This window comes from Strongylocentrotus purpuratus, unplaced genomic scaffold (assembly GCF_000002235.5).
Source record: "Strongylocentrotus purpuratus isolate Spur 01 unplaced genomic scaffold, Spur_5.0 spur5_contig_869, whole genome shotgun sequence".
Taxonomy (NCBI): Eukaryota; Metazoa; Echinodermata; class Echinoidea; order Camarodonta; family Strongylocentrotidae; genus Strongylocentrotus; species Strongylocentrotus purpuratus.
This window is the reverse complement of record NW_022145578.1, coordinates 528,256-551,271: the sequence shown is the minus strand read 5'-3', so window position 1 is coordinate 551,271 and position 23,016 is coordinate 528,256. Positions and strand designations below refer to the sequence as shown.

Genomic DNA, 23,016 nt, shown 5'->3' with positions numbered 1-23,016 from the left:
GATAAAGTTACAAGCACTGTACACAGAAAGATGTATATGGTACTACACGAACATATGGCATAAAAAAATCTGTCCCAATTTGTATGATGTTACATGCCATATTTAGAATATTAAAGCATTTGAAGAGCCATGCTTTTCAGATAACATATTTTCTCTGATTTTCTTCCACACTTGCACAATACAATGTTAACGCTCCACAACGTTTGTTGGCCATTGGGGAAAGGTAATCTGTGTTCTTTTGTCTGGGATTGGTCTCCTTCTTGCGACAGGAGTATAACGTGTGCATAACTCTCCAAAAAGTCAAATTATAGGGAGATTTAAATAACTAATTAAAATACATTTTAGTATATTTTCTTTTCTTTTTAGGAATGCTGTTTAAATAAATCTAACTTGGGCATATTCAATTCAATTCAATTTTATTTCATTCAGTTAAAACGACATTTCATATAACAATCAGCTATATATAACATAAAATACACACTGTGAACATATCTGACAAGGACATAAAATAAACTGAATAGGTTGCAACCTGAAAGGAAACATAATCCTTATATAAAGATTGAATCTTTTTTGATAATAAAAAATATGAAATATATGTATCTTCATACTTTAATGGGTGATGCCAGAGTTCTTATATAACTTGGAGCAGTTCCCGGACCCGGACGTCCCGTAACGTCAGACAAGTTTTATGAAACGGGGCCAAGTCTCAACTCATGATTGACAAGGTGTCCTGGACGAGTGGTTGTGTCACCGGACTGTGGATCACAAGATCGGCGGTTCAAGTCCCACCGCGGCACTCATGTCCTTTGGCAAGACATTGATCTACATTTGCCACTCTCTACCCAGGTGTTAAATGGGTACCCGGTAGGATGCGAAAGCTAATGTAATTGGATTAGCAAGTGTGCACTTGTAAAATGATGCCCGGCTGGAACGCTCCCCAGGGAGCGGAGAATGTACATGCGCTGTGTGCGGGTAAGCCTGAATCCGATGACGGGGGTAATAATATATATATATATATATCTGTAAAGCGCTTTGAGAGGTCCTTTGGTCCTGAAAAGCGCTACATAAGAACTAGCTATTATCATTATTTTTGCGAGAGGTATACCTTAGTAATCCTCCAGCATATCCTCCAGGTTTGAATACTTCCTGTGACCGAGCTGACCTGCGACCTGAGTAAAGACCAAGTGCTCCTTGATGAGATGAGAGAGACGCTCCAGCTCCGAGAGCTTGAGGAGGAGCCGCCCTATCTTCATGCTTGCAGAGATGCCTTCCCTCGCCATGCCCAGGTCAAAGAGATGCTCCTGCACTTTCTCCTGGTAGCTGCGTATCCTGGAAGGCTGAGAGAGGTTTTTCACATCTGGAGGATGCAAAGAAAAAACAATTCAATTCAATTCAAAGTTTATTCAACACTCTCCATAATTAAAAACATTTAAAACATACAAATACAGAATGGAATGATAAAAAACAAGATAGTGATAACAAATAACAATGGCAATTTATGAGAGCATTTGGAATAGGCAGAAAGGAAGGACTCTTTATATGAAAGCCTACCCCTAAAAAACACAAGAGTTGCTCCAGATTAGTTTAGATGCATATGGACATGTACACATTGAAAATGCATAAAGCACAGACGATTTGAAGAAGAGAGTGTTTTTTACATGGGGAAGATGCAATAGGCCTGTCTTCACTATCTCGAGATTGCCAAATATCCAGCTATTTGAACTATCCCGATCGCAAACTATCCAGCTAATTTGCGTCTTCATCAGACCGAAGTAGCAATTAGAAGGATATTTGGTCGGGATTGTCATCCCAAGATATCTTGGGATAGTTTGCAAAATATCCCACTATTTGGCAAAATATCCAGCTATTTGTCCTGTGCGTCTTCATTAGACCGAAGATTCGCAACATGCGCTAACGCTGAGCAAAATATCTCGAGCTAATTTCTCAAGGTCGAGTTTCAAGTTTCGAGGTTGAATCTCGAGATAGTGAAGACGCGATCTGTTACTTCGGGATTATTTCCCAAATAGCGGGCTATTTGGCAATCTCGAGATGATGAAGACGCGCCGAATGAAACATACTCATGTTCCAAGGATCCATAAACATTAAAGATGTGTCAGTACACCCTGTAGTGCAGTGGGCCTTTTGAAGGGGGTGTAGCATGGCAAATACTGGTTAACGCAATCAACTACTTCTTTTGGACAACTGGTGGTAAACAAATGGACTTGAGTAACGGTCAGCGCACGCTAGCGTTCGCGAAACAGACCAAAGTTCTCCTCACTTTTCGGAGTCGCGTATGTTGCACGCACGTGAATACCTGAGTCAGGCCACTGGAAAACACAGTCTCGTCATGCTACACCCCATTTTACCCTAATAAGGCATTATGCCCCCCCCCCCCCGATTTTTCTGATTGTTCGGGAACGCATACGGATGAGGCCCTGCTGCTTGCTGACTTTTTTCTTTCGAGTCTTGCTTACATGTGTATCTTTTAAAACAATTTTTTTGAAAATTGGAAAGAAATAAAACAATAGTTATTTGGTCTTTTTCAAAGATTAGGTGGTTGTTTTGGGGGTCAAAATAGTTGAATTGTAGTTAAAAATGAAAAAAAAACAAAAAAACAATAAAATACGTAAGTTAAAAAAAACAAAGAAATACATAAGAAATTATCAAGACAAATTTTGTTGTATTATTGTTCCAAATGGTCTAACAAATATATGTTGTAAAAAAGAATGCTTGAATATGAAGAATATATGATTTTGGCGTAAAAATGTGTATTTTATGACCTTAATTGCATTAGTTATCATAAATATGCAAATGAGTGAATTTTTCAAAAAATTGAATTTACCATAGTATTTGATACACAGCTTCACTTGACATGCGTGCACATTTTTGCCGCGACAAGCCTTTTCATGGCCGAGAGCATTATGCCCCCCCCCCCCCAGTACTTGAAAGATCTTAAATACCCCGGCCTCATTAGGGTTAAGGTTTTATTAAACCTTCTCTTCTTCATCCTTTTTTTGCATCATCATCTTATCATGCGTAATATTGGAAATGTGATGTTCTTTGATATCATAAATGTGTAATCACATGTAACGGATAGTTTTTAATTTGTGCTACATGAGGACTATAATAATAGTGAACATTTATAATGCGCCATGTCTGTCAAAAATGACACTCCTGGTGCAGTTGTGTTACTAGGCAAACTAAATGCGATATTACATAAAACAATTATTGTACTTCACAGATGTTAAAATAATGCCAGTCTAACATCTGCACTCCTAATTTCTTTTCTACAAACTCTTTCCAAATTTTCAAAACAAACAATTTGGCCTTCTGCTATTAATTGTCCAGTGATTTCAGCACCATCAGAAGCAAATCTATTCTATTCTCAAGGTTGTTTGGTATTTTGTACACACAGACCCTTGACTGTTGTTGTGCATAACAGTGTCTGCACTATGATACTACATCAGGCTTTACTATGTCCCTTTTGCAACCAACATCAAATTCTGTAGAACCGTACGTTTATGGTAGAACTATGCAGGAATTATGAATATGTCATGTTTGTCCAATCTGTGAAATTTAAATGTTAGCAGTGTCCTAATATTCAAATTATGCAAGTAAACGGGTAGACTTCACTGTCAGACACTATTGAGTGACTGACTGGCTTCTTTTTCTTCTTTGGTGATAACATACATAAAATGAGCTGTAAAGGGTACATGAGCATTTGTCTACGGTCAATAACCCACTTCTTGTAATGGCCAAAATTAATCTGATTGAATCTTTGCGCAGCATAAAATGTACGACCATTCAGTACCAAAAAAAAAGAAATTAGTGATAATTTTGTACACAGCAAATGGGAGAGTTATCCACGTCCTACGTCACAACACAATCCACTTTACTACCAATAGTGATCTCATGTTTTAACATTCATAACTTCCTTACTATTGGTGCAATTCATTTCAAACTTTAGCCATTGTGTTACGGGTATTTTTCTGCTTTCATTCAAATCAACTTATTACAAGGGTTGGATTGCCCTTTAAGAAATTGTGATAAAGTGTCAAATTGAAGTCTGTGCTTGTAGACTAGCTATTTGGATAGGTTGTATGATTTCAGTAGTATCAGGAGCTATAATTCTAGTGGTTGGTTTACAGGCTGTACGCAGGGGGGAGGGGGGGGGGAGGGGGGGGGGACCTAAACACAAACATGAATCTCTGCGGGGGGTCTATGATGGACTTGTGTGAAAAAAAGTAGGAACAAAAGCTGTTCCCATCATTATCATGATAACAGCAATCATCCTTTGTTTTCTTTTCATGATTTTCTCATTAAAATTGAATTCACAAGGACAAAGAACACCATACGTTGGCCTCATTAAGATGCAAGAAAAGCATTACAAGTGTAGAATAAGGTACATGTGAAATAAAAGATGGGTTATTCTATTAAATACGGCCTATTATGATGATGCTTTCTTAGTTTTCTTTCCATGATTTTCTCATTAAAATTGCATTCCCTAGGACAAAGAACACCAGTTTGGCCTCATTTAGATGCGAGGCCAAAGCTTTACAAGTGTAGAATACATGTACAATACAGCCTATTATGATGATGATTTCTTGATCATCATTTCTTATTCATGATTTCTTGATCATGATTTCTTATTCATGATTTCTTATTCATGATTACTTGATCATGATTTCTTGATCATAATTTCTCAATCATGATTTCGTGATCATGTGGATCACAATTTTTTTTTAATCACGATTTCTTGATCATGACTTCTTGTTCATTGTATACTCCAGCAAAACCCAAGGTTTTTTTTCTATGCTAAATTGAGATAGCTAAACGTTTACCGGTATCTAAAATCTACCGATATCTGTGAAATAAATAGTAATAAGTGCTTAATTCATCCAATCCAAATTTGATGCAAAAATATATTTGATATACCGGTAGCACTTTTCTTTGTAGTTACAAAATTGCTCCACACTTTCGGGACATCAAATAATAAAATCATAAAAGCAGAATCTGTTGCTACTTAAAGGATTTGAGTCATGTCTCGCTGTACTTGTATAGTATAAATTAACAACAACACAAGTCTGTTCATAGGAGCTTTAAAACAAAAAATAAGTCCAATTTTCTTCTCATGATGATATTTAATTTGAATCATTTATTAATTTTTGTTGTATTTTTAAACAAAGCTCTTTTTTCAATTCACCAGCGCTTTTTGGAGCTTTTGAGAGCTAAGTAGTTCTCTGCTCTGATGTATTTTATTCGCTGATTCATAGATATCTTTAAAGAACTATATCACTGTGAATTTAAGTGATCCTTTTTAGTGGTAAAGCAAATAGATTTAAAAGAGGACATTTAAAAACAAAATAATGACCAACATAACATATCAATATCATGTTTGTTAATAATTAATCTTCATATCTTTATTCTACATGTAGTTGTACATGAATGTATTTTAGCTTTTTATTACTGTAATGTGACCAAATAAAGGTAGATGCAAGACAAATAATCAAAACTTGCCTCTTGTCCCATCTCTCTCTCTCTCTCTCTCTCTCTCTCCCTTCTCTCACTCTTTATAGAGCTGAGTGATAAAAAAAATTAAGGTTTTCGTACTATAATCTTGAAATGTATTTTCTTATTAAATATCAATATGCTTTTTGAATTTTCAAAAAATTCTATTGGGCAGTCTGTAAAATTTGAGTTTATAATTTGGTTTCTTACAATACATTACCCAATTCGTTTCTCCAGCCCCTTTGTTAAATGATCGAAGTGACCTCTATACACACATTTTAGCATACTATGCATCGTCATGACTCTACCTACGCTATGCTATATTGATCGTATGTGTACACGAAAACTTACAAAATCTGGACCGCTTTTAATACTTTTTAAAGATTCCTCCTACATGTTACTCCCTCTGAATTATTTGTCTGATTTATTGCAAACTTTCGCTATTCTGATTTCCCACATATCACATACCATACCAATGAAGTTATTACAAGGGCAGGATTGGCATTGCCCTTTAATGTCAATTGAGAACAACTTCACTGGGCTTAAAAATCAGTGTAAAAGCCCCACTGCACAACTTACAATGTATAGTTACTTGCGCCCATATAGCAAACAATGCCTAATCGGTGCCTGTTGGTCCCCAATGATCCTCTTTTTCTTATGTTAATTGAGAGCTGATTTGATGAGATAACCACCTGTCAGCACTATGAACATGGCGGACAAAGAGAGAGGACAAAATATACAGTTCCTCAGGTAGACAAAGAAACATCCCTTCACTGCTATTATCTACAAATGTGTAGAACAGGTGTCACATGCATATTCACCTGTTCTACACATTTTTACATAATAGCAGTGAAGGGATGTTCCTTTGTCTACCTGAGGAACTGTATACACTATGAATATGACAGACAAAGAAAGCAGACAAAATATACAGTTCCTCAGGTAGACAAAGGAACATCCCTTCACTGCTATTATGTAAAATGGTGAATGTGCATGTGACACCTGTTCTACACATTTTTACATACTAGCAGTGAAGGGGTGTTCCTTTGTCTACCTGAGGAACTGTATATTTTGTCTGCTTTCTTTGTCAGTCATGTTCATAGTGATATTTTGTCCTCTTTCTTTGTCCGTCATGTTCATAGTGCAGTGATCTTGCAGGGAAGTCTAATCCCCCCTGGCCCAACTAGTACAAACAGGCTTTTAAAAGCACTGACCTGAGTTCAGCAGAATGAGAAGTTTGAGGTAGAAATATTCATCTTGCGTTGTCTTCAAGGCTTGGAGCTTCTGGGCCAGCTGCTTCATCCTCCTCACAATGTCCAAAATGGCAACAGAATTGACCACCGCCATCATGTCACAGTGTGACCGGTCCGGCAGGATGAGATGACCTTCATTGTCATGGCAACGGAAGCAAACGGTCAAGATGAGAACTTGGAGCCAGTTTGCTTTCAGCAAGACTGAGCGATCACCAACCTAGAACATAGAGGGGGTAAAAATGAAACGAGTCACTGTATGTGTTTGCGGTAGAATAGGGCCCGCAAGGAACCCAATTCCAACTTGGGTTTATTTTGTACATCATGTTATTCTTGATCTTATTCATAGTTCTTATCCATTAAAAATCATAGAATGCCACTACGCCAGGTTAAGTTTTTTAGGTAGATTTTATTCTAGCTGTACACAAAATATATACGAGAATTTGGTACATTCTAACTCTTACTGTGCTGAGGGGTGGGGGGGGGGGCATCTTGTTTCTTACAGTGTACGTGAATATCTACAAACATGCACATTTTTGTGTTCATCTGACATTCAAGGCCGAAGTCATAGGGCCTCCCTACACTGGAGGCACCCGCCCCCTTACACTGTAGTAATGGAGATGCTTAAAATAGCCCGGTACAGTAAGGGTTAAAGTATTCCTACATGAAGATGTCTGATTGTATAGTTAGAGCTAAAGTTCAAGGTACATGTAATTGGACTGGTGTCTCCTTTAACATTTTCAAACCCTGTGTGGATTAGAACTGACATCCTTGGGTTTGTGCCTGCAAACAATGGGATTTGTCCAGTATACTATATGCAATACAAGTCGATCTGAATGATACAAGATAGCAGTGAAAATATTAAATGTTTCAATGATAAATCATGAAAGGGACTCACAATTAGCAAATAATTACATTGTATCAAAAATCATGTAAAATATATTTTTCCCCTCCCCTCACCCCCACTCTAACAGATCTATTCTAGGCCTTTAGAAATCTACACTACAGTATAATGGACGCTTATGTACATGTACGTCACTCTGTGATGCTCAAGCATCTCTCTTTGTCTCTCTTCCTCTCTCTTTCATTCTCTCTCTCTCCTTTTCCAACACGTTTTTAAAACATCCTTGATAGTTGTGTACAATACATCACCTGGCGATGCTCATGGCGCCTGTACATTGTACACTATTACCGTACCCTACTACAGTCCAGATAATTGAAACCCTACAATATACTGTGTGTGTGACACAATACCATCATGTATGCATGTATAAGTTTGAAGTAAAGAGAAGCAATTCCCCCCCCCCTCAATCCTCCCTCTCATGCACTAGACATTACTGTAATTAACGTTGTATAAACCGCCCTCGTGTAATAACCGCACCCCTCTTTTTCACCCTTAAATTTTTTTATTTTTTTTTTTTGTGCCGAGATTTTTTTTTTGTGTGTGTAAGATCATTGATGTAAATTTAAAAACAGTAGGGGACCTAGGATAGAACCTTGTGGTACACCATGTAATAGAAGAAAAATTGGAGGAATTATTATTATAAACTACATATTGAGATCTATCAGAAAGATTACTTTCAAACCAAGATGACAGACAAATTTGAATGTTGTTCTAGTTTCAGAGTGGTAAGTCAACACACCGATTACGGAGCTAGGAGACATTTCCAGGCATAGCGCCAGGTGGAGGGGCATAAATCGAAACTTTAAAAAAAATTAAATTTTTTTTTGGTGTACCGTGTATAAGTCGCACCCCCGACTTTGAATTTTTTTCGGCGGCAAAAAGGTGCGGTTAATACACTGTTAATTACGGTACTCTGGTTAGGTCTCTACAGACATGGTTAGGTCTCTACAGACATAGAGAACATTCAGAAGGACAACCAGAAAACCAGCAATTACCCCCACACCCCCCCCCCCACCCTTAGCCTCCTTCACATGCACTAGACATGACCTTGGGAGGTTAAAATGAGGCTTCCAGGCCTGTATAGGCATAGAGAACATTCAGAAGGACAACCAGAAGACCAGCAATTACCCCCCCCCCCCCCCCCCCCAGCCTCCTTTACATGCACTACCGGTAGACATGACCTTGGGAAGTCAATGTGGCATCCAGGCCTAGAGAACATTCAGAAGGACAACCAGAAGATTATTTGGGGAGATGGGGGCAGTCAACCCCCTTACTCCCCCCCCCCCCCCCCCGACCCCCTGCCTCAATGGGGGGGGGGGGCAGCAAGAAATGGGGAAAAGTAGGAGAAAGAAAGAGCAACAACAAAATAACAGTAATAATAAGTTCAGATTTAGGAAAAAACGAAATGAAAGAGATGTACATTGTACCGGTATACATTTTGAATACAGAGATAGAATAGAGGAATGGGGGAGAGTGGAGACTTAAATTGTATTAAAGGGATTGGGTATCTAGGCCTCAGATTCTAAACAAAATCCTTGATTTACATGTAGCTCATGCTGCAATCATAATCACAGCACATAGAGACGTATTGTGATATGAGCTATATATACTGTAAGTACAGTATAATATTAAGCCCGGAATCCCATCACTAGGCCGATCACCTGTCGTGTTTGTCAAGATATTTATAATTAAAAATTGAAATGTTTCCAAAGGTTTTTATAACACTAAAGGCTTATTGGGGGAAATGAGTAGTAAAACCAGTCACTCAAAGATTTTTACTTTTTTGAGGCGGTACATGATCACTTTGAAGCACAGTTCTTTTAGGGCTTCAATGCTATATCACAGTCACTGTAGACATGTAGGGCCATGCATCTCAGATTTACATTATTAAACGATGCCTTTAAAGGTAATGCAAAGTTTTGAGAAATTCTGTAAATTGGATGGATAGTAATTCTTTAAAATTTTGATATACCAGTATTTGGAGGCCCCTGTGGATGTTTTATGAGCACTAGAAAATTTAGCTCTTAAAACCCTTTTGCTTTCGAGAAATTGAATAATCACAATTTTACTGGTGCTCCAGGTAAATTTCAAATGTATGGCTTGTACGCTTAGGCCATTCCATGGTAGCTGGGACCATGAAAATCTCAGAATATGCAGTTTATATATAATTTCCAAATGGGAATAGAAAAAATTGGTTGGTTATAGTCCGGTAACATTGTTTTAAAACATTGTTTTAAAGCTAAAGTAATCAGTCTTGAGTGGGAGCTATACAACATAAAGAGTGTATTATTTACAATTTCATCACTTTAGACTCAATTTCAACAGCGACAATGATCATTAAATATTTTAAAATCGCATGCTTCCCAATTTTTCCATTTGAACCAAATTCATTACCCCTAAACATGCATACATGTATGTACATACTGTACACATGTACATGTTCTGTATAAATTGTTACTGTTTTAGATCTATACCCAGGGGGCACAGCAGCTGGATCTCGAGACATGAAATGTTAAAGGTTGTATGAACTTTGGTATCAATGTGTTAAGGGGACCTCGCTGCACAATTTCTAGGTGGACTACCTTCAGTACCTTGACATTGACAATACGCTGCTAAAAAAAATGGCCGCTCAAAATAGCCGCCATGTACCATGTGTAACTACTGTTGAACTATTGTGGAGATTACTTTCTATTTAAACATCATTTTAGTTAATACATCATACATGTAAGTCACTGTCATCAAAGAGTTTGTTTACTGTACACTTGGGACATCAATCATCCAATCATCCACAGTCAAATCATAACAATGACTTAAATACAACCTTTAAGCATAAATATCTTGTACATGTACATTGTACAATGTACATGTACTTGTAGGTTATATTATATTTTGGAAAAAAAAACCTGCTTCCTAGTTTATCATCCCCTACCACCTCCTATGTAATATTTATATCATAATTGGATGGCTTTGAGTGAGAAACAAAAATATATTGATCGAGCTACATGTACACACATGTATGACAATATTGGACGAGTCGAAGACGAGTTTAGCGAGAGCAATATGTTCTTGTATCACACGAAAACAAAGCCATACAATATCATTATCTATATCAGTCTGACTTACATACATGTACATGTGTGTGTACCTCAGTAAATATACATGTAGTTGAAGTTCCCAGATGACTGAGCAATACAAAAACAATATTGATCAGTCATCCGGGTACTGCGCTAAAGATATTGAATACACTGAATTATTGTACCCCTTGGAAGCCTTATACATGTATGTAGATAATAATATGTGATATTCTATTGAATTGACACAAAAAAGAGAGAATATTATGACAAATCCTGACACTAAAATTGGTAACGCTTATTTTGGAATGGAGCACAAACCTCTTGTAATTTTTCACTCTTTTTTAAATAAATGAATGTATCACCGTGAATAATAGAGTGGGTGTACTGTATTGACATCGTAAAAGCAGCACAAGGTCAAAGGTTTAATAATTCAATTCAATTTCAACTTGTTTTCATTAATTGCAGCACATGATACCATATTGCATGTAACACCAACAGAAAGGTATTGCATGACACAAAAATGTAGTCAATTACATGTAAGCATTAAAAACCAAATAACTGTACTTGTGTTTATCCATTCTTTTTTAAATAAAGTTACATGTACATGTAGGTATCACCGTGAATAATAGAGTGGGTGTATTGACATTGTAAAAGCAACACAAGGCCAAAAGTTTAATAATTCAATTAAATTTCGACTTGATTTCATTTTGCAGCACATGATACCATAAACAGTTTATATTGCATTAACACTAATGGAAAAGTATTGGATGGCATAAAAATATAGACAATGAAGCATAAAAAACCACATGTACAGTATTGTTGAGCATCTGAAACACATGAAATTTTATCAAGGAAATTAATTTCAAAATTCACCTTGCAGTATTTTTGTGAGTTGGAACATCTACATGTACTGTACATGTACAGTGTATGTACAGCAAACAAAATGGCACTTCCTTCCCATTTTCTTAACAAATCTGGAAAAGCGACAACACATTTTTCTTAAAGGAACCATCAGAAGTAGAAGGTTTGCCAACGTTCTAATGAAACAGGTGTGCCAAAATATTGTAAATGTCATGGCACTGGCTTCGCAGAGTCATTGAGCGTTGCAAAAGCGCCCTCTAAACCTGGCAACTGGCTAACTTTTAAGTACAGTAAATGTTTGAGTTTTTTGCCCATCAGGCTATACACAGACAACCTGTTTCAATGAAATGTCAGCAACCTAAACCCATTGCATACTAGAGCAGAGGGGTTCCTGTATTAAAGCAATGGGATTTACTTATTTTGGTAGTCAATGGGTGAAGACAATTTCATGAAATGATACCAACAGGAACATGTAGAATTCAAATTTACTTAGCCTTTATACTTGTAGGCATCTATGGGTGCGTTCAAGCGATTTTTTGTCGGTCGTAAAAATAAACGTGTTTAAAAACACAAACATGAAACACTGAAAAAGATGCGTTTTGTATCATGATTCTGCAGAATCACGGTGGTTAAAAGATCTCAATAATGATTCTAAGACCTCATTATCGTGGCCTGTTCTGGTTTGACCGACAGTAGACCGTAAACACAGACAGAGAGCACGAGGCGAAGTTAACCTATACTTCCTGGGTCAAACTGCACAGTGTGAGGAGCAGTGGCTGGGCTTGAAATGAGCGAGAATCAGCGTTGTTGAAAATCGCTTGAACGCTCTCCTGCAGTAACCATGTTTTTAACAGTGTTTTGATTTGTGATTCTAGTTTCAAAAAATTGCTGGAACAGAGGCTACTTACCTCTAGGTCGTGAAGGTATGGCAGCATCTCAATCCATGAAGGCATCTTCTTGCAAAAATGATCCATCAGATAATAGGACCCTGTTAGGAGACTCTTCTCACTGTGACACCGGTCAATGGAGATCCTTGGCAAGCCAAAGGGATTGAAGAACGTTGCCTCAATGCTTTCCAGTTTTCTGAGGTAAAGAATGTACTCGTCACAGGAGTCACTACATGTAGTTGTCGTACTTCCAGTGGATGTTGACGGATTAATAGAGATGTCCGTTGAAGTTGTGGGTATTGAAGCAGATGAGGTCACGGGGTTGGACGGCATGCGTTCCTGGTGTCCAAGAGTTTGCTGAGGGTGCATCCTCATGATTTCAAGACTTTGATCGTCTCTGTCCCCCGCCGGAGGTTGAGTTGCTGTACTGGGGGCCCGTTTACGAGGTTTACGTTTCTTGATTTGTCCGAGGGCTTCGTTTTGCTGCTGCTGTGTCTGCAGCTGCAGCCGTCTCCTCTGCTCAGAGGATCCTTCGTACATACTCCTTCCTCCCCTTTGCCTGTCTCCTCTGACAGCTAGATAGAATAAAAGGACATAGGCAGTGAGAACTGGAAAACACTGATAAAAAACTAAAGCACAGTCATTATTATAGATACATGATATTATGCAGATTTTCATCATACTCAATACTCAATAGACACATGAAAAATGTACATGTACAATGTACCAAAAGCAGTGCAAAACTGCAAATGGTGAGAAAATTGAAGTAGCGAGTACATTTGCATTTGGGATAAAGACACTATTGACTACATTTGGGATAAAGACACTATTGACTTCATTTGGGATAAAGACACTATTGACTACATTTGGGATAAAGACACTATTGACTACATTTGGGATAAAGACACTATTGACTACATTTGGGATAAAGACACTATTGACAACTTTTGGGATAAGACACTACATGTACATGTATTGACTAGTGCTGTAAGTCAGACGCTATGTTCGTGTTCGGTTCGGCAATTTTTCACCCGAACTTGCTTCGGTTCGGGGTTCGGTAATATAATAGCAAGCAGCATTAGAGCCATGGCGGTCGGCACCGGGCCCAACCAGCACGGAGGACTTCTGCACACTGCTTCCGACCAGCACGAATTTCACATTAAACTAGATGGAACTTCGACTGCGCGCAGTCGAAATGATGCCTCCGTCATAGAGCAATTTACAAACCAAAACAGAAGAAATTTTTCAAATTCAAGTTCAATTGTAATCCATTAACAGGTTCTCAGAATATCGTGATTACAAGCAATTTCTCATATACATATATGACCCTTTGATCTTTGACCTCATGACCCTAACATCTACTCAGTTCATTGGCTCTGCAAAATGTCCCGAGTTAAATAGTAATCCTTCTGTCAGTTCTAATGAGAATGCGTTCACAGCCTATTTTTGCATACATAATGAGCCCATGACCTTTGACCTTTGACCTCATGACCAAGAATCTACTCAGTTCATTGGCTCTGCAAGATACATACATGATCTAAGTTTGGCAGGAATCGATCAATCGGTTCTTGAGATAACGCGATCACGAGCTGTTTTTGCATACATAATGAGCCCTGTGACCTTTGACCTCGTGACCCCAAAATCTAATCAGTTCATCGGCTCTGAAAGATACATACATGACTAAAGTTTGGCAGGAATCCATCAATCGGTTCTTCAGAAAACGCGATCACAAGCTGTTTTTGCATACATAATGAGCCCTGTGACCTTTGACCTCGTGACCCCAAAATCTAATCAATTCATCGGCTCTGCAAGATACATACATGACCAAAGTTTGGCATGAATCCATCAATCAGTTCTTCAGATAACGCGATCACGAGAACGGGATGTACGGACGTACGGACGGACGGACCACCCGAAAACATAATGCCTCCGGCTACTTCGTAACGGAAGCATAAAAAAATGATAAAAGGAGAGCAGCTCACCCGGCCAGGATATTAAATCACATAAATGCCAATCTCCGTTTGCGCAATCACAACTTTGGAACTTCATTTACTGTACATGTGTGTCTCCTTTGATTTTCTTCAAGCTTTAACTGATCTATTTCCCTTGTGTCCTTTCAAAGCAAACATGACGCCAGGGTGGATTTCCCCTTGAAATTTGTTTCCCCAAAGGAAGAACAAGAAAATGTGGTAGTGTTTATTAAACCTTGAAGGAAATTTGTTCCAGCCATCATGTGTATCAAAACTTTTTGAAGAAAAAAAAAAAGGAAAAACTTACCTTCCTGCTTCATGCCAACATCCAGGCATTTTTTGAAACGACAGTAGGCACAGTGTTTACGATTCTGCAAAATAATCACACAGCTGCCCGCTAAGGCACAAGCTAAGCGCTCATTTCTCTTGTTTTGGATAGTTCGCTTGAAGAAACCTTTGCAGCTCTCACAAGAATGCGTGCCATAATGGTATCCAGAAACTACATCGGAACAAATAGGGCACTTTCCACCTGCTGCGTTCTTAACACCGACAGTGGCTTTTGACTCTGGGTCTCTTTTGGCATTAGTTGCTCGTGTCAAGTTCTGCCCATTTTCTGCGAAGCTACATGTGTCAGCTTCACTTTTCACAACTATGTTTTCAATATGATTGTGCAACCTCTCTACCACACCTACATGTAAGTGTTCCGCTTCTCCTGAACTTGCCGTTCCCCCTGATGAAACATTGCTATGGCTTGTTGTCCTCTGGCAAGAATGAGCAACAAAATGTTGTTCCCCCTTTGGTTGTTTCAACGTCACATTTCTCGAGTTTGATGGAATCTCATAATCTGTTCTAATACTACCGTTTCCAATCTGTGGCAAGTTATCAGATTCATCTGCGGCGAGTGATGAAATATGATGCACAGAAATAAGATCCTGAGAAGCATTAACAGGTTCCCAGAGATCATTGACTGATATGGTGGAAAGATCACTTCCCATTCTTGCAAGATCTTGCGGTATTGCGGAATAGACTTCACTTTGCGATTCATATGGTTGATGTCGCCTTGTGGGGGTTGAGCCATTCGAACGGCCAAAGGTATCAGCTCTTGAAGATTTTCTTGAAAGCCTTGAACCCAAGTTGTCAGGCCCGTCCCAGTTTGGCTCCTGATCAAACAACATAGTTGATATCGTACCTTTTGAATTTGATGGCCTTCTGGCAGATGACTCGGAATGGTACAATGCTCGGTCACGTTGTTCACAAGCAGTTTTCAAATACTTTGCTAGAATCTCATCATCACGCATCTTATCCAACTCGGTTCTTTCCCCAATGGATAGTTTCGAGAGATCATGATATCGAAGGACATTCTGCACAGTTGGCCTTCCAGTTACGGGATCTACACCTCTAAGGCACTGTTCCAAGATTGTGTCCGGACTCTGCAGCTGTTGGCTCGCCTGTTCCTGCCTATCCGCACTCTCCCACTTGAAACGAGGTAAACTGCTACTCGTTGCTTTCTTTCGTTTGCGTAAGTCTAGTGCCTCTGCTTGCTCAACATGGTCAACACCATGACAAGACAGCTCTGCATCTGACACTGGTATTCTACCGTTTGCTTGAGCACTTGCAGTTCTTTTGGACGAGTAAAATTTGTTAAGCAAACGACGCTTAATAGGGATGCATCTTTCTGTTGATGTGGTAGGACTGGCAGATTGTTCTTGCCCAAGACTTTGGTGCTCATGATGTCTATACATTGTCAGACATCATCTTGGAATGCAGAAATCATCGTTCCTCCTCCTCTTGTTGTTTGCATGAATCATATTGGGAAGTCCACATCAAAGTGCATCGATCTGTACAAAGAATTTAAGAAAATGGATTATGTATTTAATGAAACCGATTCTTTTTATGAAGTTGGGGGAATGGTACATCGTCATGTCTGTACAACTGTAGTTCTGTACAATTGAAAGGTTTTAAAGTCAGTGCATATTTTCATTGTGTACCAATTATAGTAGACCTAGTACATGAACATGGTCACAGAGGCTAGATCTCTAATTACTATTGCATTGCCATTGATAAGAAACTGAAGTCTGGGCCCTGGCCATTCCAGCAAAGTAACTCCAGGAAGTTCCGACGCCGATGTCGAAGCTTTAGCAGGTGCATCAGCAAATATTCAAACAGCGGGTTGGGAAACATTATCTCAAAATATGCAAAGGGAATAATTACAATTTGGACTTAGTTGCTCGACTCCTCTGGGCACCTTTTGACAAGGCCTCGTGACTCTGGCTAAGCGGCTGAGATGAGTCTAGATACCCGGGGTGAACGCGCAACCGCCACAAGAGCCTTTTGCAATCTAGATATTACTGCTCCACATGAATTATTCATAGCATTGGATTTATTGAACAAATAGAACGGGCCCATCCCCCAGTTGGCTTCGTTCGTGATTCGTTCATTATCAAAACATGTAAGAAAAGGTAAAAGACGTAAATATGTTATGCTTATGAGATGAACATATAATTGATAGATACAAACTATCATATTCAAATTTAATTTAAATGCAAAATTACAATGAAATAGGAAGCATTTGATGACTTATGCTAACAATCATTAGTGAGATAATTGGACTTTCCCTGTATATAAAATTGTAAGAGTTAAAATTAGACTCATTCCCTACTTCTATTTATCCTTTACTTTTCTCTAGTCTCTTCTACATTCATTTCACATCATTTGCATATTCATTTCATCCATTCATCTCCACCACATACCAACTCTTCAAGCTAGAACAGGTGGTATGTTCTCTTCTCATTTACATTTTTCCACTTCTTACTTATCATTGGTTCTCTTCTCCTCTTCCTTATGAATATTCTTATTTTATTCTTGAATCCTATTTTGCTATTGGTTGATGATGTATTTGATTTGTATATACTTTGCATGAAGCACATGCTAGATACTTTTCAATAAAACACAGGCAGACTGGCACTGGACTTACTCTGAGTAAGGTGTGTTGATTTAGGTCTCGGTTAATTTATTTTTGGAGACTTTAGGAGAGAGGATCTGAGTGAGTTTTAGCAGTGGTGTGTATGATTGGTGTATGATTGATTGGCAAGAGGTTAATTATTTTATTAGTTTACACTGGTGGCAGCGGTGTTTCTGTGTTCTATCCGGAAATTTTGATTCACCTTCGCCATTTTTTATTTTCTTGCTGCACACCCTTGCACTTGTTTCACTGCCGCTTTGCTTTCGCCCTTCATCTGTATTCCCCTCGGTCTACTAGGTGTGAATTTGCTAGCTTCATTTCATCCTTTTTCACCTCTCCTTCGTAGTCAGCATAGTTACATGTACATTTCAGTTTAGCTGTATCGCCCTTCATTCTTTGGTGAGTAAGTTCTGCTGTTGTGATATTTGTCAGCTCTTTCTACAGTCTCCCTTCAAGTTCAAGTTTAACATTGCTGTTTTTTATAGTCTGATGGTGTGAATGTAGTGTTAGATAGGTTTCAGTACAGCTATAGTATATCAACATTTGGTGTTAGCTCTGCTGTTATTACTGTACCAGCTACTTGTCATCTCCCTCCATCATTGTTCGCTACAGGTCTGTCAGTTAACTGTTTCATCCTATTGTATTTTTGCTGTTACTATACTGCAATTTGCTGTAATATAGCATCCTCCTTCTTCATTTTGTGGCATCCTACATCGATTTTTGGTAGCATCTTGCTTCATTATCAATCGTTTGTACTATTCTACATCGATATATGTGAAGGCCCAGCTTCTGCAGTCAACTTGAGCTTCGTTCTTGTTCAGCTAATTCCACCCTTCTTCAATTTTTGGTGAGTTTTTTTCTAGCTGTTATCTACAAGTTTAAGCCTACTTTTGACTTCTGAATTGCATTAACAGTTTACTTCATTGTCTAATTATTTATCTATTGCTTGTCTGTGACGTTGTTGATACTGAAGTCAGCGAGTACTACAAGTAGAATCCTACATCGTGTTCCAGTTACGTGTGTATTGATTGTTTTTGAAGTCAGTGTCTTCCTACCTCATATTTGTTTGTCTACTCAGGCACTGTTTATTCCCGAGGTTGACGTCCTTCTTCGTTTCCTACCTGGTTAGATTGTACTTCGAGTCAACAGCATCCTACATGTACTTCGTATATTTTGGTCAATCTGTTCTATATTTGTACATATATTGTAGACTTTGTTATGTCCGGTATTAACCTACCAGACTTATTTACTGGCAACGATGGCCAAGATTTTGATGTCTGGCTTCAGAACTTTGAACGGGCCACTGGTTCTGACCCTGAAGCGATCAGCCTTCGTCATATATTTTTACGATCATGTATTTCTGGACCTGCATTTGACAGCTGGATTGCCCTTTAGTAGTTCAGATAAATGTAACTATGAAGCCACTAAAATCAGACTCACTGCTGTTTTTGGTAGGAAGAGGGTACCATTCTCTGACTTGTCCTCGCCTAACTCACACAATCCAGATCACTATCCCCCTACCATTAGTGATGATTGGTCAGCTCTTTTAAGACAGATTCTGCAGAGACTTGGTGACATAGAAAGGAAGGCGGATGAATGGCGGCAGCTTCCTCCATCTTGTTCATGCTCCACGAGTCAGCCCAACCTCTCAAAGCAACCAAGTGATCCTTCGGAGAGAAACACCGTCCAGACCGGTACACAAACCACACCGCACCCAACATCTTTCTCATCAGTCGGGACTCAGACGACCGATGAACTTGATCAGACGAGAATGCATCGATCGGTGTCCTCTGTAAGCCTGCACACCTATCCAGCGATGCCTGCTGCATATCCTGATGATCTCAGCACTAGAATATTTCAGTTTCAGCAGCAAGACGAAGAGATTGAGCAGATCAAGCAACTCGCGACGAGTCATCAGAAACTGACACCCAAAGTTATTCGACAATTTCTTCCAAGAATTCGTCGATATCTATGGCAGCTTCCCCGCTTCACAATCCGCAACGGCATCCTCTATCGAACGAAGATGGATATGAAGACAAAATCTCTAGTCCACCGAGCAGTCATCCCTGAAAGTTTCATCCCGCATGCCTTGTCGCTGATCCACAATCATCCTACGTCGGACCATTTTGACTACAGCAAACGCTAGACCGAGCCAAGTCCGAGATGTTCTGGCCATTCATGCATAGAGACTTTCTGCAAATCATGTGACTGTTATCGACCCCCAATCTTTGGTCAGCTAGCTCCATCACAGGGTCTCCTTTCATCACATCGGTCCCAGAAGGTCTACAGTGATGGTCAGAACAAGAACAACGCCCAGGTCAAACTCGATGTGCGCTACCACAAGAATGCGAGAAGCAAGTTCTCATCAAGACATCTCATCATGAATAATGGCAAGAACTCCCACCCTCAACAGTCAGAAGTGGAACAACTGGCAAGAACCACACACCCTTTCTTCGGCAATCGCCCTAACTTCCAGTATCCACCTTTCTTTCCCCTTTGTAGCAGTCACCCTCCTTCTTGGATAGGAGGTCAGGGTACCATCAACTCTGACACTCGCCTCCAAACCACCAGACATTATTTAGATGCTTCTTTCGTTGGCCCAGACGACTACAATCCTGATGACTGCATCGTCGAATCTGAGGGATCCTCTAGCATACTGAGTGGACCACCTGGACCTCTTCCATCAATTAATCGCAAGAGGACCAGATAAAAGCCAAGAAGACTTCATGTTGTAATAGAGTAACTTTTCAGTCATATTTCTTTTGGTAAAGTCAACATTCATTCATCCGAAAATTATTGTAATAGAATTTACCCAAAAACAAAATGAACCAGTCTCGTTTTCATTCCATGTAGAGGTCAGTGGTCATAGCCCGAACGTCAGTTCATAGTAGGTCAATGTTTGTACTATAAGTACAGTTTATTCTGTGTGTGTGTGATGGATACTATATATGTAATGCAAGGATACGTTCGATGATTGGACGCTAACATTTCGGTAGAGAATTCCAGTCGGAAACAAAGGTTAACATAAGAAATCCAACCTGGATTACCAAAGGCTACCGTGGCTTAGACCGAAAGCTTCAGTCTCTATACCGTCGGTTGTTCCACTGAGACTATGTCTGGCTCCACTAGACCTCCGGTTATAGAGACTGAACGATCGCCTATGCCAGCCTATGTTGAAGATATCACGGCTAGATTTTAGCCGTTAGGCCCCTCCCACAAACATGAACAAACTTGCCACGGACGTATTGTTATGCCCCCAAAATCCCCCAAAATGTCATTTTACCTCGTGCATATCCAATTTTACATTAGGCCTAGGCTATAATACATCGGTTCCACTTACTAACTTGATTGAAATAATCCGTTTAATGGTCCCTTTTAAGGAAATTATGGGTCAAAATCGACATCCATGTTGAAAATCTTGCAAGCCGTGTTAAACTCTCGCTGCCGTCAATCTCATCCCTTCTAGTCTACGCCGAAGGCAAAAATGATTATGAAGGAAAAACTGTGATAACGCCATTACGAACGTGTAGATGGCGCACAGTTTTTCCTTCATAATCATTTTGCCTTTGGCGTAGACTAGAAGGGATGAGATTGACGGCAGCGAGAGTTTAACACGGCTTGCAAGATTTTCAACATGGATGTCGATTTTGACCCATAATTTCCTTAAGAGGGACCATTAAACGGATTATTTCATTCAAGTTAGTAAGTGGAACCGATGTATTATAGCCTAGGCCTAATGTAAAATTGGATATGCACGAGGTAAAATGACATTTTGGGGGATTTTGGGGGCATAACAATACGGCCGTGGCAAGTTTGTTCATGTTTGTGGGAGGGGCCTAACGGCTAAAATCTAGCCGTGATATCTTCAACATAGGCTGGCATAGGCGATCGTTCTGTCTCTATAACCGGAGGTCTAGTGGAGCCAGACGTAGTCTCAGTGGAACAACCGACGGTATAGAGACTGAAGCTTTCGGTCTAACCGTGGCTGTGCTTCTCACTCTGTCGTTCACTCGCGATTAGTCTCGTTTTAGTTGCTCGGCGTCTATCAGACATGTGACCTTGTTCAAAGGCTACTGGGCATCTGGCTGGCCACTTGAAATTTTAATTTAAAGAAGTCTTATATGGGAAAAAGGGGGTGATTCTTCGTCCTACCCCGACGATTCTTCCATGTTGTATCGTCGACTCAACATGGCGAAGAGAAAGTATGCATGCGCGGTAGTCAGTAGAGGCGCTGGTCCGAGAATGAGGATCGTCCTCATAAACGAGGATATCCTCATAAACGCGGACAAATGCGTCCTCATAAACAAGGATCGTCTGCATTTTCGCGGACATTTTTTTCATCGGCGCTCTGTGGGTTTCGGGTTACCGAACCGCCTGCTGGCAATGCCAAATTTGGATTCCCCAGGGGAAATTAACCCTAGTTGACCGTCTACTTGTATGGGTTGTCCGTCTTCCCAAGGATTTATTGCTCATAATGTGTAGGTCTCTGTACAAAGTCAATGTAAAATGCATCAAGAAAATCATCCCGGAATCCGTTTTTTGCATCGCCAATGTGCCGATCAAAAATATGGAACATAGATCTATCTGCTTTTTTTGCAGACGATCCTTGTTTTTGAGGGCATTCGTCCGCATTTACAAAGACAATCTTCGTTTATGAAGACGATCCTTACCGGTATTCTCGAACTAGCGCCCCTATTGGTAGTGCCTACTTTCTCTTCATCGGCGTCAGAGCTTCCTGGAGTTAACTACAGCATGTACAGCAAAGCAGATTAGAGAGTCAATGCTAATGCATATTGAACTCTAGCTCTGCACTGGATCTAGATCTATGTGCTAGTTGCCTAGTAGGAAGCAAATGCACACATGAATAGTCTAGTCAATACACAAATCACACACAAATGCACACAATGATGCAGATGTGGCTGTAATTTTAATTTTTAAAGTAGATCTAGATCTAGATCTAGATCTAACTGTTATTCCTTCTAGACAAAAGTAGCGAGTTGAAAAAATTGAATTTAGATCTACTGCACTGCTAGATTGTCACTAATAGATCTAGATCTAGATCTAGGGCCTAGGCCTATATCTACAGGACCGATTTTGAGTGAAATCAGTTGAGTTTTGTACAGTGGTCAGGTGGTGTTTGAAATGTTGAGAATCAATGGAACAGGTTTTAATACACAGCCAGCCAGGATAGCTGTAGCAGTAATGCAGCTGTGATGTGATGTGATGTGTGGCCCTGGAGTGGCGCCGCGCTGGCGCTGGCGCTGGCGCTAGCCTGGCAAGCGTTCGGTTTTAACTTTTAAGTTATGTCTGGGACTACGGTTGTACAGTACCGGTACAGCCTACAGCTACACACATTCATTGATGAAAATATTGTTTAACGTGATCAAAGTCACAGATGTTTGTACCTACCATTTTACGATGAATGCACCGTGCCACAAACATCATAATTCACGACCCGACACTACATACAGGACCCGTCCGTCCTCGGGTTCCATCCATAATTCTATGCATATGGCATATCGGCGTAATACAGAAGCAAATCATGCACTGCGCATGCGCATGCCGTCAGAGATAACTAAAGCCGTAGCATAATGAAAGAGATA

The 23,016-nt window shown here is 39.6% G+C and overlaps 1 protein-coding gene across 1 annotated transcript; it reads right to left on the bottom strand.

Annotated features, from left to right (window-relative positions):
• Nucleotides 1-1,073: 1,073 nt before the first annotated feature.
• LOC115918389 (nuclear hormone receptor FTZ-F1 beta-like) lies at nt 1,074-22,929 on the bottom strand. Its single transcript, XM_030976149.1, has 5 exons — nt 22,823-22,929; nt 14,759-16,289; nt 12,503-13,056; nt 6,720-6,975; nt 1,074-1,357 (listed from the first exon to the last, which is right to left on the bottom strand). Exons 2-5 carry the CDS (start codon nt 16,191-16,193, stop codon nt 1,107-1,109), a joined length of 2,496 nt encoding a protein of 831 aa, XP_030832009.1. The 5' UTR covers nt 16,194-16,289; nt 22,823-22,929; the 3' UTR covers nt 1,074-1,106.
• Nucleotides 22,930-23,016: the final 87 nt, after the last annotated feature.

Excerpts from the sequence above, each read along its gene's own strand:
- LOC115918389 (XM_030976149.1), bottom strand. The coding sequence starts at position 16,193 with ATGTATAGACATCATGAGCACCAAAGTCTTGGGCAAGAACAATCTGCC. Across the intron at positions 6,976-12,502 it reads CATACCTTCACGACCTAGAG|GTTGGTGATCGCTCAGTCTT; the intron begins GTAAGTAGCCTC and ends TCTATGTTCTAG. Across the intron at positions 1,358-6,719 it reads TCTCATTCTGCTGAACTCAG|ATGTGAAAAACCTCTCTCAG; the intron begins GTCAGTGCTTTT and ends TGCATCCTCCAG.